Genomic DNA, 14886 nt, shown 5'->3' with positions numbered 1-14886 from the left:
TTGCCCCTTCCTTCCCATCCCTCATTTCTCCCCTCCTCCAACCCCAGGCCCATGGGCCTGCTTCAAGGATCCCAGGCCCCCTGTCTGGGAGCCTTCGGGGACAGGCCGAGCTCCACCCAAAAGGACAGGTGTGGAGGTTGCTGATTTGGCCAGCGGCATTGGCCAGGCCAGGCCTGCATGTGGGAGGAGCCGGATCAGCTACTTTATCATCCACACTTGACAGCAGATTCAGACTTCACTTCCTCTTTCTGCCTGTGGTTGTCTATGCCTGTAGACACCGGAAGTAACAAACCAACAAGCTAAATAAACACTGAGACTGGGCCACTGGGTTCCCTCGCTCTCCACCCACTCCCGCCCCATAATCAATCTTCCCATCCTACCCAGAAGGATCAAGGATGGTGAGGCAGGGAGAGGAGGCAGGGGCAGGAGGCCTGCGTCCCCAGGCTTGCGCTCCAATCAAATTGCTCTGGGGAGCCTCAGAAAGAAACTTGAGAAGAGTTTCTTCTGGGTTCTGCCTGCCATAGACCTGGGCCTGCTGCTTACTCGCTGTGAGACAAGTGCCTTCCCCCCCGAGAGCCTCTGTTTCCCCATTTGAAGAAGGAGCATTTGGACAAGAAGGCCTGTAAAGGCCCCTCGCATCTCTTACTTTTGGGGATTCTGGGTATATGGGTTCTAGAGCCCCAATGCCTGGGTTAGAACCCCAGCTCTTCCACTTATCAGCTGTGGGATCTTGGGCAAACTATCTGTCCTCTTTGGGGCTCAGTTTCCTCAATTGTCAAAGAGGATAAGAATTATACACACTTCATAGGATGGAATAAATGACACACGCCACGTGTCTGGCCCACACTAGGTGCTCAGTATATGTGAAGTCAAGGCTTTGGGTGGCGTTCCGGCTCTTGGGATCCACCAGATTGGGATGAAAGGGAAGGAGGGAGGGTAGGGAGGCAAGAGGAGCAAAAGGCCTGTGTCCGCAGCCAAAGCATCCAAAGGGCAGGACTAGACTCTGAAGTTCCACCCCCTGGCACCCACTTTCCTTCTGCTTCAGCCGTTCATAAACACCCCACACCCGGAGCCAGAACCCCAAGCAGAGCGGGCTGCCCTTGGTGTAGGGAGCATAGCAGCCACACGGGGGCAGCAGAGACTCGGTTGGAACAGCAGGGGACTCCCGGGCCTCAGGGAGGATGGGGGTGGGGTGTCAGAAAATGGGGCAGAGGGTCCCAGGGCTGGGGAGCCTTGGAGCAGATGGAGGCTGGAGGGTGCTCACCTGTCTGCTGACCCCGCACTCAGGTCATGGGCTGTATTCATTCATCCATGCAATGGTTTATTCTTTTATTCATTTCTTCAGTTTGTTGTTATTTTCAGTCAGCCCATCTTCCTTCCTTCTTTCCTTCCTCTCTCCCCTGCTCCCTCATTTTCCTTCCTTTCCCACTTGTCCAGCAAGGCATTCAATTGGACATAACATCCTGAGGCACAGGTGGCCAACCTGGCCACCTCTGCTGTTCTAGGGTCTTTGGGGTAGTGACCCGCTGGGCAGGGTTTCTGAAGGACTCTGGGCTTGGGACCAGTGGGATCTCCAAGGGCTGAGTCACCCACAGGCTGGCGGCAAACTGTAGCCACAGAAAACAGTACAACAGTAAACAGTATCCTAGCCAGGCTGACTGTGACCTGGGCCCCTCCCCACTCCAAAATAAACACCAGGAAAACAGTGCCATCCAGGGCCCAGCCATGTCTGGGATTTGGGTAAATTCTTTGCCAACCAAGATGGATTTTTTCCGGGCCCCAATCTATGCTCTATCTATGCTCATGCTTCTGCAAGAGGTATGAGGCTGGGGTTCAACATCAGTAGATCTGAGGTCTGAATGGACTAAAGTATATGAGGTGTGATGTCAGGAGAGAGCCCAGCTTTGTGACCAGACCTGTGCTCAAATTAGGATTCTGCCTCTTACTAGCTGTGGATCTTAGACAAGAACTTAACCTCTCTGGGCCTCAGGCTTCTCCTCTGTGAAATGGGACTAACAATCCCCACCTACTAGGGGACAGTAGGTGCTGCACAGTAGGTCCTGCTGCACAGGATTAACGATCCATTCATGGACACTGTTATTATTACGAAATGTTCAGTGAAACTGTAAAGCATGACACACATCAAGGGTGTCATTAGGTGATTATCCCCATAGCAAACAAGGCCAAATGCCTCTGCCTGACTCTCCACCCCCACCTGCCTCCCAGCCTTGCCACCCAAAGCCTGATGATAGCAACAGTGGCAAGGACAGAAGATGATGAGTCTGACAGCTGATCGTTGGGGGCTGGGGCCCTCCCCACCACTCCTTGGGGCGGAGATCCCTGCTCAGTGGTGACACACCCAGTCCTGTTCTAAGTCACTGCCCAGCCCTGTGGCAGTTTCGGGGAGGAAGGGGCACCTGAAGGGTGGGGAGGTCCTGGGATGTTCGTTCCAACCAGGTGAGTCTTCATTCAGCCTGATGACTGGGGTCCTGGGTGAGCGTAGAAGAGGAGTCAGGGGTCTGAGCTCTGCCTCTGCCGTTGGGGCAGTGACTCCTGCCCTGGCTGCCTCTTTGGGCCACAGTGAAGTTCAAAGGGGGCTGAGGGGGTTTTTTCAGGTGTCCAGCTTTGAACTCTATGTAGATGATATCATGACCTGCAAGGGGGTGGGGGAATGTGAAACCCAAAGACTTCTGCCCCCTTTCTTTGAGCTTCAACAAAAACACTCAGTCCAGGACTGGGGGAGGCCCCTGTGCTCATTTTTAAAAGATTTCAATTCTGGCTGCTACCAGGGGTGGGAGGTCAGGCGACAGTGAGTTTCCACTTCATTCTGTATTAATTCCTGGCATCCGAAGTGCTCCATTATCCAGGCCTGTTAACTCTCAGCTTCACCCCCGGCACTGGCTCCCCAACCCACTTTGCCCTCTGTCCTGGGGAAGGACTGTGACCCCAAAGCACCCCCGTCTCGTCTCCATACCTTGCGTGTGCTGTTCCCTCAGCTTGGAACACCCTTCCCCTTCCCCGTCTGTGTCTCACTTTTTCTTCAAGAGTAGCCCCTCTTCTCAGAAGGGTTTCCTGACACGGCCTCCCCCAAACCTGAGTGAGGGGCCGCTCTTCCCTGTAGCCGTCCTGTGTCATCTCTGTTGTAGCTCTCATCGTGCCGATACCCGCCCATCTCCCATTCTAGGCACGGGCTTCTCAAAGTAGGGACTTTTTCTTAAATGGTTCAGGGTCCCCCAGGCTCTTGGGCACAGAGGAACCATCAGTGTTGGTTAAATAATAAGGATCACTCATACGTGGCATCAAGCATGTACCAAACCTTGATCTAAGCAGTTTATCGATGGAAGGTTCCATTGCTTTCCCCAGATCATGCTCCAGCCAGAAGTGAGACAGGTGGTCACCCACCTGCAGCGAAACTTCCTGGTGCTGGCTGTGGGAAGGCAGGCCAGGCCTGGCAGTGCCATGTCCACGTCACCCCATTCCTACCCGGCCGAAACACCTGGAGGGAGGAAGGTGGTGTCCTGGGTCTCCAGAGCCCTGGGGAAAATGCATGTTCTTTCTTTCTCTTCCTTCCTTCCTTCCCTCCTTACTTGCTCCCTTCTTTGGTACCTCCTACCCTCCCTCCCTCTCTTTCTTTATCAAAAGTCACCAGCTCCTGCTCCACTGGGCACCTGGAACCCAGTCCCTGATCCCACCAAACTGGTAGGCTAACATGGCTGACCCCCACTTCCCTCCTTCCAGGGGAAATGGGCCAGGTGCCCCCTCTTTCCCTGTCCACACCCCTACTCGCACTGTCGCTGTCCAGCTACTTGTCTCCTCCCCATCAGACCAGAGTGCCCTCCTGAGGACCGGATGCTGAGTCTGGGTCCCCCGCTTCTGTGGTCTCAGTGCACGCGCACAGTAGGTGCTCAAGAAATGTTTCTTTAGTGGCCAAACAGGACGGGAGGGGAAGGGCCCGAGCCCTGCCGCCACGTCTCTGCCGCCCCACGCGCGGGGATCCCGGCTCGGGCCTCTCACCTGGGCTCGGCGGCCACCCGCCCGCCCCCTGCCCGCCCCCAGCCCGGCTCGCACTTCCTCCCGCCGCCCCGCCCCTTCCACATTCCTGCCCCGCCGGGCCTGCCCTGCACCCGGCCTTCGCCGCAGCCCGGGCGGACGCCGCTGCGCGCCCGGCCCCTCGGCCGGCCCCGCGATGAAGGCGGCCCAGGCTGCGGGTGAGGAGGCGCCGCCAGGCGTGCGGTCCGTCAAGGTGGTCCTGGTGGGCGACGGCGGCTGCGGGAAGACGTCGTTGCTGATGGTCTTCGCCGAAGGGGCCTTCCCCGAGGTGAGTGCCGCAGCCCTCCGGGCACGGCGCCCACTGCTGTGCACGCATCCCCGCCTGGTCACGGTTACGCACGGGCGCCCGGTGTGCCCCGTCTGTGCCGGAGCTGCCCAGGATGTGTGCCCACGCTGGCCTCCCGAGACGTCTCCCAGCAGAGCGTGGGGTCAGTGGCAGTTCTCGCTCTGCCATCGGGAGTGAGGGCCTCAATGATATCATCTTGGAGAAAGGCACCTACCTGGGAGAGGTGTCACAGGGACTGACTTTGGCAACCTGGGTAGTGGCAGGTCCTAAGGGAACACTTGGTGGCACAGCATGGCTAAAAGGGACTGACAACTTTGGAAACTGCCTGGGTTCAAGTGATGGCTTTGCTACTTACAGCTGTGTACCCTTGGGCAAGTCTCCTACCCTCTCTGTGCCTGTGTCCTTGACTGCTTAATAGGAATAATGATGGTGCCCACTTCCCAGTGTCGCGGTGAAGAGTGAGTTAATACAGGTCAGATACTCAGCTCAGAACCTGTAACAGGAAGGACTCACTTGGGAAAGAAACATCATTTCTTCTCCCCCAGATTTGCCCCTGACACGGACATCCCATGGGCTCTGCCTTGGAGGGTAAGGGAAACAGACTCAAGTCAGACAGCTGATTGGTACCTTGGCATTCCTCTAACAAACTGTGTGGCCCTCAGGAACTTGCTTAACCTCTCTGAGCCTCCATTTCCTGACACCTTTTGGGGTGGAGAGAGCCAGGGTGCTGGTGAGAATTAAAGTCAGGCTGACAGATGACCCCGCGTGGTACCTGGCACATCCTTGGTGCTCAGGGCATGTTGACCACCGGTCCTTCACTAGCATGTTTACTGACTGTTCAGGCGGACTCACCAGGTACCAGAATGGGCTGGACCCACCCACCCCATGCCCCCTCTCAGCCTAGTTCTCCTGGGAGACCATGGATTTGCTTCCAACACTTCTTCTCCCTCCTACCTGTGCCAGCATCCTACAAACCCCTGGGGTTGTGCAGGCGTTGGGGAGTCTGATGAGGGAGGCAGGAGAGGCCAACCCTCGTAACAGTCTCGGAACTTTCTTTCCCCGGTGACAGCGTTGAGCTGAGTCTTTTGTGGTTTATGGAGCTGATGTCATCTCCTTTGGCCAGTCACATTTTTTTTAAGTTGTGGGGGATGTGTTTCCGGGCCCCCAGATGCTGCCCTTGGGAACCCAACAATTATGAAACACTGGGAAGAGCACCACGGAGGGGCCAGGCCAGTGGGGCCCAGCAGAGGGGCTGGGAGGGGTGGTGCCTCACCACCAGTGTCCTGGGCTCTGAGACAGCCTTGATGGTGAGACCCTGGTTTCAAAGAGGTTACAGTGTAGAAGTGGGCATTGCCACGCAGTTGACGAAATGTGGGTGTTGGGACACACTGGAGCTGGCCAGGGAAAGGGAAGGCATGCTTGTCACCAAGAAGGTGGGCGCAGCTTTGTCTGGGCTCCTCCCTGTTTGGGGATCCTGAATTCCCAGGCACCCCTCTGCCTCCAGGCACAAGAGAGGCCTCTTCATTTAAAAGAAATACAAGGTCCTAGAGCTGGAAAGGCCTTCATTTCAGATAGGATAACCGAGGCGAGAGACAGAGTCTCCCGTTGGGGCACAGGGCCCAGCAGTGGCAGCGCTGGTCTAGAACCCAGGTCTTCCTCCCCCGATAAGACACCTTCCAAAGCCCCCAGTGCTCGGCCTGCTGGACCCAGCCTTCTCCTGCTCCTGTCCCTGGACTCCCCTCCTGGCAGCCCACCAAGCCCAGGGAGCCAGGAGCAAGGAGACTTGGGGCCCCATCTCCCTAGGGCTTATGCCTGCAGCAAAGAGCAGAGAACAGGCTGGGATTTGCAGGGGCCTCAACAACCTTTGGCTTTGGCCCAAATTCAGGTTCAGGGCAGGGGGAGCAGAGTGGAAAGAGCTCCTGAGGCGGGAGGACTCCTGGTTGACATTTGGGGCAGCAACCATTCCCACAGGGCCAAAGCCTAGGGGCCCCACAGCAGGGGAGGTGGGAGGGGACAGGGAGTGCCAGCCCTGCCTTCCCGAACCAGCTGAGTCTTCCCGCTCCACACAGGGACTCCCATGGGTGTGCTGCCCAGGGAAGCCCCGCTCTCCTCTCTTGAGCTACGTCCCCCATCCTGGAATGATCCAACTGTGTGTCTGTGAGCCCCATGAGGGCAAACCCAAGCCTGAGTCATTTCTACCCTGGTCCAGCCTAGGCTCGGCCCTGCCTTTCTGGCTGAGAACAGCTCAACAGATAAGGTTAAGGGCTTTTTGGCTCTATGGGCAGAGAGTGACCATGCCTAGGGGTTCAAAGAACACAACAGAAGGTGTAGACGGATAGAGTCTCCAGGATAACATTCCAGAGTAGGGTTGTGACAATTACAAGCCAGAGGAGCAGCCCAACCCCACACCCTGAAATCGAGGGGGGGAGCGGGGGGAACTTTCCTGGTCACTCCCACCAGTGGCTAGAGTTGGTGACCTCACGAGAGGCAAGTGTCTGGGGACAGAACCTGGCCTCTGGAACCAGAAAGACCTGGCTTTGTCTTTAGCCATCTGTCCGTTACCTTGGACAAGTCACTTCCCCTCTCTGGGCCTCAGTGTCCTCATCAGGAAAATGGGTTGGTACCAACTTTCAAAGGTTGCAGGGATCAGAGATGGTGCAGGTAAAGGGCCATGGAGAATGTGGGTGATGGTGTCATCTCCACAGGCATTTGCAAAGTAGTGACATGTGTCTCCCAAGAGCTTAGTGGCAGGCTGCCCTGCACCTCAGCTCGGGAATCCTGCACAGGACCCCTCTACTGGTAAGTGGGTGGCCACGCTGAGAGCTCCGCAGGCATCTGCCCTCCAGTGACAGACTAGGGAGGGGTTGGGGAAGGGGGCACCAGCTGGAGGGATGGAAGTGGCTGTGTGGACACTGTCCCTGGCCACTAGCTTTCTAAGTGGTGGGCATGGATGCTTGATTTCACCCGTCTTCCCTATCACATTGTGAGGTGACACTCTTTTCCTTTTACCAGTGAGGGGACTGGCCCAAGGTCACATAGCTGGTTAATGCCAGAGCTAGTCCTAAGCCAGGTACATCTGATTCCAAAGCAGGGCTCCTAGCCACCATGTCACACGGTCCCCTGCCAGGCAATGGGCCTGAGGGCAGGGGCCCTGGTCAGGCAGAGGGGCACGGGGTGGTGGGTGGAGGCTTTTCTGTTCCTATTGGTAGAGGGGGGACAGGTGAAAGAGTCCAGGGTAGGTGGAACCCCTACATCAGGACCATCCTCAAAGTCTCCATCTGGCCCCGCTGCCTACTATGGGACCCTTTGTGCCCACCTTCCCTGAGCAGCTTCCCAAGTGCCTGGAGGACTGCACCAAGCCACCACTAGGGGGCTGCCCTTCCAGAGCCAGGGCCTGACTCGGCCAGTCACTGGCTGGTGGGGGCTCTACCTGGCATGGGAAATGGGCGGAGGACAGGGTCTCCTGGGCTGTGGCCCCACAGACCAGCCCTGAGCAAGTGAGTAAGGCCTGGGGACACAAGCTGCAGTGGTCCAGGGCACCCCTCGGGGCAGAGGGCAAGTGAAGCGGGAGTTTTGAACACCTCACCTGTTGCTCAGACCAGATCTGTAAAAGCTCCCCGCTACATTCTTGCATTTGTGTACAAAAGCCAACCTGTTTCTATTTACCCAGACTTTATTGAGAGGGAGCAAGCTCCGGCAGAGCAGGCCTGGGAGCCTCTGGCCTGGGTGACCTCCTCCTGAGTCCCGACAGGGCAAGTAAGAGAGGCAGAGATGGAGCACGAGCTGTGGAGGGATCCAGAAAGGCATCTTGGGGGAGGTGGCACTGGGCAGGGGTCTTGGCTGGGTTGTGAGAGGTTGAGAGGCAAAGGAAGGACCCCAAAAAGCAGCGTGCTCCTTGGGGCAGGCACTGAGTCTTGTTTATTACTTGCTCCCAGTGCCCAGAACTGGACCTGGAGAGAGTGGGAATGAATGAATGAATGAATGAATGAATGAATGAATGAATGAACGAGTGTAGGTTAGTGTCATTCCAGGAGGAGGGGACAGCATGAAGGAAGGCTCAGAAATGGGACAGTTCCCGATGCAGGGGGATAAAGATAAAAATAACAGTAGCTGGCATGTTTTGGGTGTTTATTTCGTGCCAGGCCCTGTGCTAAGGGATCTGTGTGGGGCATCTCAGCAACATACTGCAGTGGGTACTTTTAATTTTTCCACTTTACAACCGCGGAGAAGACGGCCAGGGAGGTCGGTGCCTTGCCAGGCACACAGCTAGGAAGTGGTGGCTCTACACCTCAACCCCACCAGTCAGCCGACCACTTCCAGAAACTACTGCACTCTGCAGGCTCCCAAAGAGGGCGGTGCCACGGGCATTCCTGGGCTCTGGCCTGGGCAGTGGCACCTGCCCCCTTCAGTTGTTCTCACAGCCTCTATTTGTCCCCTTCTTCCTCAGAGCTACACCCCCACGGTGTTTGAGCGGCTCACCGTTAATCTGCAAATAAAGGGCAAACCGGTGCACCTCCAAATCTGGGACACAGCAGGTGAGTGTGCAAGGCTGGGGGGAGGGGCAGGATGGAAGGAGGGTCCCCAGATGCCCCAAGCCAAACCCCACTCCCTTCCTTCTGAACCGGGAAGGCCAGCCAATCTCCAAGGGACAGGTGTGGACCAGGATTAGGGGCCCCAGGAACCTGAACCCTCCTTGCTTCTGCACCTGAGTCTGCTGCCTCCTCTACCCCAGGACAGCCCACTGTGTCCCCCAGACAAGGGGGAGTCCAGAGCTCTTTGTTCTCAAGGAGTGGACTGTTCCTGGCCTCCTCAGCATTCCACCCTGGCTTCAGCTTCTGTAAGATCTGTGGACTTTGACCTCTGCCCTCCAGCCTTCTGACCTTCTCTACATGAGGTTTCAGTCAATTTATTCCAGAGCTTAAAGCTAACTTCAGACAGTCCCAGCAGCCCCCTTACCTTAGATGGGCAAAGATGTTTTTGCTGGGGTGCCACCTGCCTCTTTCTCCTCACCGCCTCAGCCCAGGGCAAAGCAAGCTTCTGAGTGATGGCCTCAATCCCTCTAGACTGGGCCTCTGCCTTGCTCCCCCTTCCAGAACAGGGCTCTCCCGGCAGGTGGTCTCATCCAGGCCAGGGCTGGCATATCCTGTGGGCAGACCAGAGAACACTGCCCAGAGGGGGATCTTCATCAGGAATGGCCACTTGAGTGGCCACGTGAGTGTGAAATTGGGACCCTGAGGCACAGGACTAGACCCTGATACACACACACACACACACACACACACACACACACACACACACATCGTGTTTCCCGAAAATACGACCTAGCCGGACAATCAATTCTAATGTGTCTTTTGGAGCAAAAATTAATGTAAGACCTGGTCTTATTTTACCATAATATAAGACCGGGTCTTACATTAATTTTTGCTCCAAAAAATGCATTAGGGCTGATTGTCCGGCTAGGTCTTATTTTTGGGGAAACAGGGTATATGCGTGTGCACGGTCTGGTAGGAATGTTGGGGAGGAACTTGCAGTGGGCAGGAGATCAGAGGGAGTGACCTCCCCTGCTTACCAGGACAAGTCGACTATGACCGCCTGCGGCCCCTGTTCTACCCTGACGCCAGCGTCCTGCTCCTCTGCTTCGACGTCACCAGCCCACACAGCTTTGACAACATCTTTAACCGGGTAGGTCTTGGGGGTCCAGGAGGCACAGCCCCCATAGCCAGGCCACACTGCTTCATCCGCACGCACTCTTGACCCAGTGCCTCTGACATACATATGGGGAAACCGAGGCCGAGAGGGGTCAGGGACTAGCTGGGGGTCCCACAGGGATTTGGTGGCAGGGTCTGGCCTCTGACTCCTAGTCCAGTGCTCCTTGCCTGCCCTCTACTGCAGACTCAGACTGCTGTGGCTCTTTCTACTGCGCCCCTGCCTGAGAATGCTGCGTGACCCAGAGACCCCTGAATCTCCCCCGCCTGGGCCTGCTCAAAGTCGCATAAACCGTCAGGTTCCAGCAGCTCTCAGCCTCCATCTGTGTGACCGCTGCCTCTCAGTAGCCTCCCAGGATGCCTACCCGTTATGTCAGGGGTTCCAGAAGCTGCTCACAGGTGTCAGACATGTGGTCCCTTGAGTTCCTCTGCTTCACCCATGACACATTACCACCCAAACTGCTCCAGAGTTCCTCACAGCACAGCCAGTGACAGCATTAGTAATAATAACACAACGATGATGGCATTAGAACTTGCCGTGTGCCAGGCACTGTTCCCGGCACTTACATATATATTAACTCATCTATCCCCCTTACAAGGTTAGGGAGCAGATACTATCACTATCTCCAGATTGGATCACTTGCTCCATGATACACATCTACTGAAGTGAGAACATGGGGATTTGAACCCACGCAGCCTGCTCCATACAAACATTCAGAAGTGTTGATTGAGCACATCTATGTACCAGGCTCTGTTCTAGGCTCCGGGGGCCAGACGAGATGGTGGTGGCTAGGACCAGGTTGCTAGCAGAAGGGGTGGTGCGAGGTGGCTGGGTACTGAATCTGGAAGGCAAAGCCATCAGGATTTGCAGACAGTTTGGATGGTTTGGGTGGGAGAGAGACGTTTTGGTCAGAGCAACGGGAAGGTGGACTTGCCATGTCCCAAGGAGCAAGCTGGGGGTGACGAGGTGGGAGATGGGGGCCCTGTTGGACATCCCAGAGAGGTGGCAGATAGGCAGGTGGCAGTCTGAGTCTGCAGTTCCCTGAAGAGGGCCAGGCCAAGCCAGGTCAGGTAGATCCATTTAGGAGCTGCTGGTGGGGAAGAGCCATGGGCTAGGAGTGGTCACCTGGGATCACCTGGAGCGCAAGAGCACCTAGAAGAGAGGTGAGCCCATGGCTTGCGCCGGGGGCTGGGAAGATCCAAGAAGATCCAAGAAGAGAGAGGGGTCCTGGGGTAGAGTGCAGACCAGATCTCTGAGGAGGGCGCAGTCCCCAGTGTCAGGGCTCAGGGAGGGTGAGGGCTGAGAACTTACTTTGGATTTAGCAAGGTGGAGTTGTGGAGGACACCCTTTCCGAGGGCAGTTTTGTGAGGGCTGGGAGTGTGGGCAGTCTGCCCAGGACCCCACATGGGCCCCATCTGGCTCCAGGAGCTAGCTGGTTTGATGCCAATTTTTTCAGAACAGACAAACTGAGCAGGCATTTGCTCCTGGACATATAAAGCCCCTGTTTCTGGATTCCGGGCTCCCGGGTTGTAGTGCAGGCTGACACAGCTAGGCCTGGAGCCTCACGTTCCAAAGAACAGCTGACCCAGGAGGGGAGTGCTTCCTCCCAAAGGCAAACAGCTGCTGCAACTGTGTTGTGAGATGCTTTATCTTTAAAGGATCACTTATTTGCTGATATATTTCACCCAGTTGGGGAGGCAGTCATGAGAACACTTACCTTGCAGAGAGTCAGCTTTCTAGAGGGGGTAGGAGCAGGTCCCTGGACTCAAATCCTGCCACTGCCAGTTGTGTGACCAAGGCCAAGTTATATAGCCTTTCTGACCCTCAGTCACCACATGTGTACAATGGGACTGATGCTAGAACTTGCTTCATAGGGACCTGGGGATTAATGAGTTCACAGGTGTAAAGTCTTAGAGCCTGGCACAGAGTAGGTCTCCCTGAACGCATAGGAGGTAGCCTGGGCGGGGGCAGGAGAGCAGCCCATTCTCCCATCTGCCCAGAGGGACAGCACTCCCGATGGTTAACACACACACACCCTCGCCACCTCCCTCCCCACAGTGGTACCCAGAGGTGAGTCACTTCTGTAAGGAGGTGCCCATCATCGTTGTCGGCTGCAAGACTGACCTGCGCAAGGACAGGTCGCTGGTGAAGAAGCTGCGGAAAAATAGGTTGGAGCCCGTGACTTACCACAGGGTAAGAAACCCAGCCCAGAGGCAGGGATATTGGGAGAGGGAACCTCTGGGATATGCTGACCCGGCCCAGCCTCTCAACAGCACCAAGAGTCCAGCACACTCGGGGTGTGGGCCAGGGTATGGGTCATTTTGGAGGCAGTCATGGGTCAGGAATGGCTGATGCTTGGCAGTGGCACCTGGAATACTCTAGAAGGTTCTGCCTGTAGGAGGGAGAACAAATAGTGTGCACTTGCTACCCAGATAGTCTGACCCACCCACTTCACAGATGGGGAACCTGAGGCCCAGAGAGGACCCTCAGCTCTTCAGTCTGCAGGCCTCTCTCTGCTAGACACCTGGGAACTTGATTAGTTGGTACCTTGAGAGGCAAAGACCCAGCCCAGACCGAGGCGGGAAATCCAATGAAGCCACGAGAGCACTTGGTCAAGCTAAGGGGAGCGTATGTGGGTGCCCTAGAAAAAAACGTACCTTCCACTTTTGTCCTAGAGCCTCCCTAGGATGGTCAAGAGGGCTGTGGGAAGGCTGGAGTGAGGCGCCCAGCGGCCCCCACCTCACAGCTGCCCCATCCACTCTCCCTGTTAGGGCCAGGAGATGGCGAGGTCCGTGGGCGCCGTGGCCTACCTCGAGTGCTCAGCTCTTCTCCACGAAAACGTCCATGCCGTCTTCCAGGAGGCTGCCGAGGTGGCCCTCAGCAGCCGCAGTCGCAACTTCTGGAGGCGGATTACCCAGAGCTTTTGCGTGGTGACCTGACAGCTTGGGGCCCTCCCTGCCCCGACAGCCCCAGCAGAACCGGAAGGAGCTGGGTGCTGACCTTCTGCCTAGTTGGCTGGGCTGGACCCAGTCCCCAGACTGTGACTGCCGAACTGACCCTCAGACAGATGGGCACCACCGAGGCTGGGCCCCTGACCCTGGGGCTGGGATCCCTGGGCTGAAGTGAAACCCCTCTGAGGCCTGAGGAAGGGGGTTCCCGGGCCCACCAGCCCTGAGGAGGGCTAGTCCTGAAGTCCCTTAGAATCACTACCACTCCCAGGTCCCAGCCCTGGACCGGCACCTCCTGGAGCAGACGGGCAGCCTGGTGCCACCTCGTGGCTATTCCTGGGGCTGCATCTTCAGGCAGCACCAGGCGGTCCTAGGACACCCCCCCTCCACTCACCCCACAACCCCTGCTTCCCCCGCCCTTCCCAGTGGTAACTGTAACAACTAAAATGACGTCACCTGTTAGTTGTGTCACTCTTGTTTTGAAATGCCTTTACACACATGTTCCATGGTAGTTAAGAGCCCACCCCATGTAGGTGCTGGAGTGGGACCGGATCCAAGCCCTGTCCTTGACCCACGCTTAGCTGCTCCCCTTTCCTTTCTTTGAGAGCTGGTCACATTTCACATGGTCCTGTCCTGTCTGTCTCCCCATGGGATGGCCAGCTCCCCTAGAGCACAGACTGGTGAGTCCGAATCCCCTGTGCCTAGCACACAGGAGGTACTAAAGAATGGTGGTGTGACGGATGGATGGCTGCTATGAACCAGTGCTCTACTTCAGGCCCTCATCCGCTCCTGCCTAGATTGCCACACAAGTCTCCCAGTCTCCAGGCTCTCGGCCTGGACGCCTGACACCCGCAGCCATACCCTGGGAGCGCTAATGACCCCTACCAGCCTCCAAGCCTTTTCTGAGGCTGTTCCCCCATCTCAGCACACCCTTCCTCCCAGTCACTGCCTGTCCAAGGCTCCTCCACCCCCAAATCCTTTAGCTGCCAGCTCAAGACACCACCTCCAGGAAGTCTATGGATCTGCTGGCTTCCTCATTCCCACCTCACTGCATGCACACCAAAACATCCATTGTCTTTGCCAGAGCCCCTTGGCTAAGGAACTGGCCTTTCTTTCCATGCTGTGAGAAAGGCTAGGTTGGATTCCTTAAGATGACAGGTCTGGTGGCGGGACCAGGTGACTGGGAGGGTGGAGGTGAGAGCCGTAGACCAGTTGGGCAGCTGCAGACGTCTAGAAACAAGAAACAAGCCACCACAAGTGAAGGCCATGTGACTTCTGGGCTGGGTAGCCTATGCCACAGCAAGGGTGTACTGTGGGAAGGGTGGGGACACTGAGAGAGAGGGAAGAATGCCGGCTCTCCCCTGCGTGAGAAAGGCGGAGAAGGTGAGCCCCTTCCACGCACTGAGACAGCCGCCCTGGGAGAGGAGGGAATGTTAGGTGGCCCATTTCCAGCTTCAGGCCCGATGCCTCCCAGCGGCCACATGCAGCCATTTCAGGTGTCACAGGAGGGCACAGTGAGTAGCAGCATTTAGAGACGCCCACCAAGCAGCCAGGGAGGCTTGTTATTATGGATGGTTGTTATTCTCCTCCTCCTCACCCACCAAACCCCTCTTTCAGTTCCTCACAACCCCGCCTGGCAGGGTGGCTCGGCCAGACAAGTGGGAGCCGGGGAGAGCGCAGGCCAGAGGCCAGTCGGGCCAACAACCACAAACCACCCTGTCTTCATTTCTCCACACCGCCTCCGCCTGGCCTCGGGGTTGTCTGCTGGGAAGGCAAGGGGTGGAGGTGGGGACCCCAAGTCATTTCCTCCAGGACAGGCCACTCCCTGGCATCTGTGAGTCATGGAACTCTCCTCTCCCCTCTGCCTGCATAGCACCCTGGCCCCACATCTGGCAG

The 14886-nt window shown here is 56.8% G+C and overlaps 1 protein-coding gene across 1 annotated transcript; it reads left to right on the top strand.

The window, feature by feature from the left end:
• The first annotated feature begins 4093 nt into the window (after positions 1–4093).
• Positions 4094–13320, top strand: RHOD (ras homolog family member D). The gene is made up of 5 exons (XM_033119989.1): positions 4094–4318; positions 8784–8871; positions 9909–10018; positions 12101–12235; positions 12814–13320. The coding sequence occupies exons 1-5, from the start codon at positions 4187–4189 to the stop codon at positions 12979–12981; spliced, it is 633 nt and encodes a 210-aa protein (XP_032975880.1). The 5' UTR covers positions 4094–4186; the 3' UTR covers positions 12982–13320.
• The last annotated feature ends 1566 nt before the right edge of the window (positions 13321–14886 follow it).

Source organism: Rhinolophus ferrumequinum, chromosome 11 (assembly GCF_004115265.2).
Source record: "Rhinolophus ferrumequinum isolate MPI-CBG mRhiFer1 chromosome 11, mRhiFer1_v1.p, whole genome shotgun sequence".
NCBI lineage: Eukaryota > Metazoa > Chordata > Mammalia > Chiroptera > Rhinolophidae > Rhinolophus > Rhinolophus ferrumequinum.
Note: the sequence above shows the minus strand (reverse complement) of the source record. Positions and strands in the feature narration are given on the sequence as shown.

Excerpts from the sequence above, each read along its gene's own strand:
- RHOD (XM_033119989.1), top strand. The coding sequence starts at position 4,187 with ATGAAGGCGGCCCAGGCTGCGGGTGAGGAGGCGCCGCCAGGCGTGCGG. Across the intron at positions 8,872-9,908 it reads CCAAATCTGGGACACAGCAG|GACAAGTCGACTATGACCGC; the intron begins GTGAGTGTGCAA and ends CCTGCTTACCAG. Across the intron at positions 12,236-12,813 it reads AGCCCGTGACTTACCACAGG|GGCCAGGAGATGGCGAGGTC; the intron begins GTAAGAAACCCA and ends TCTCCCTGTTAG.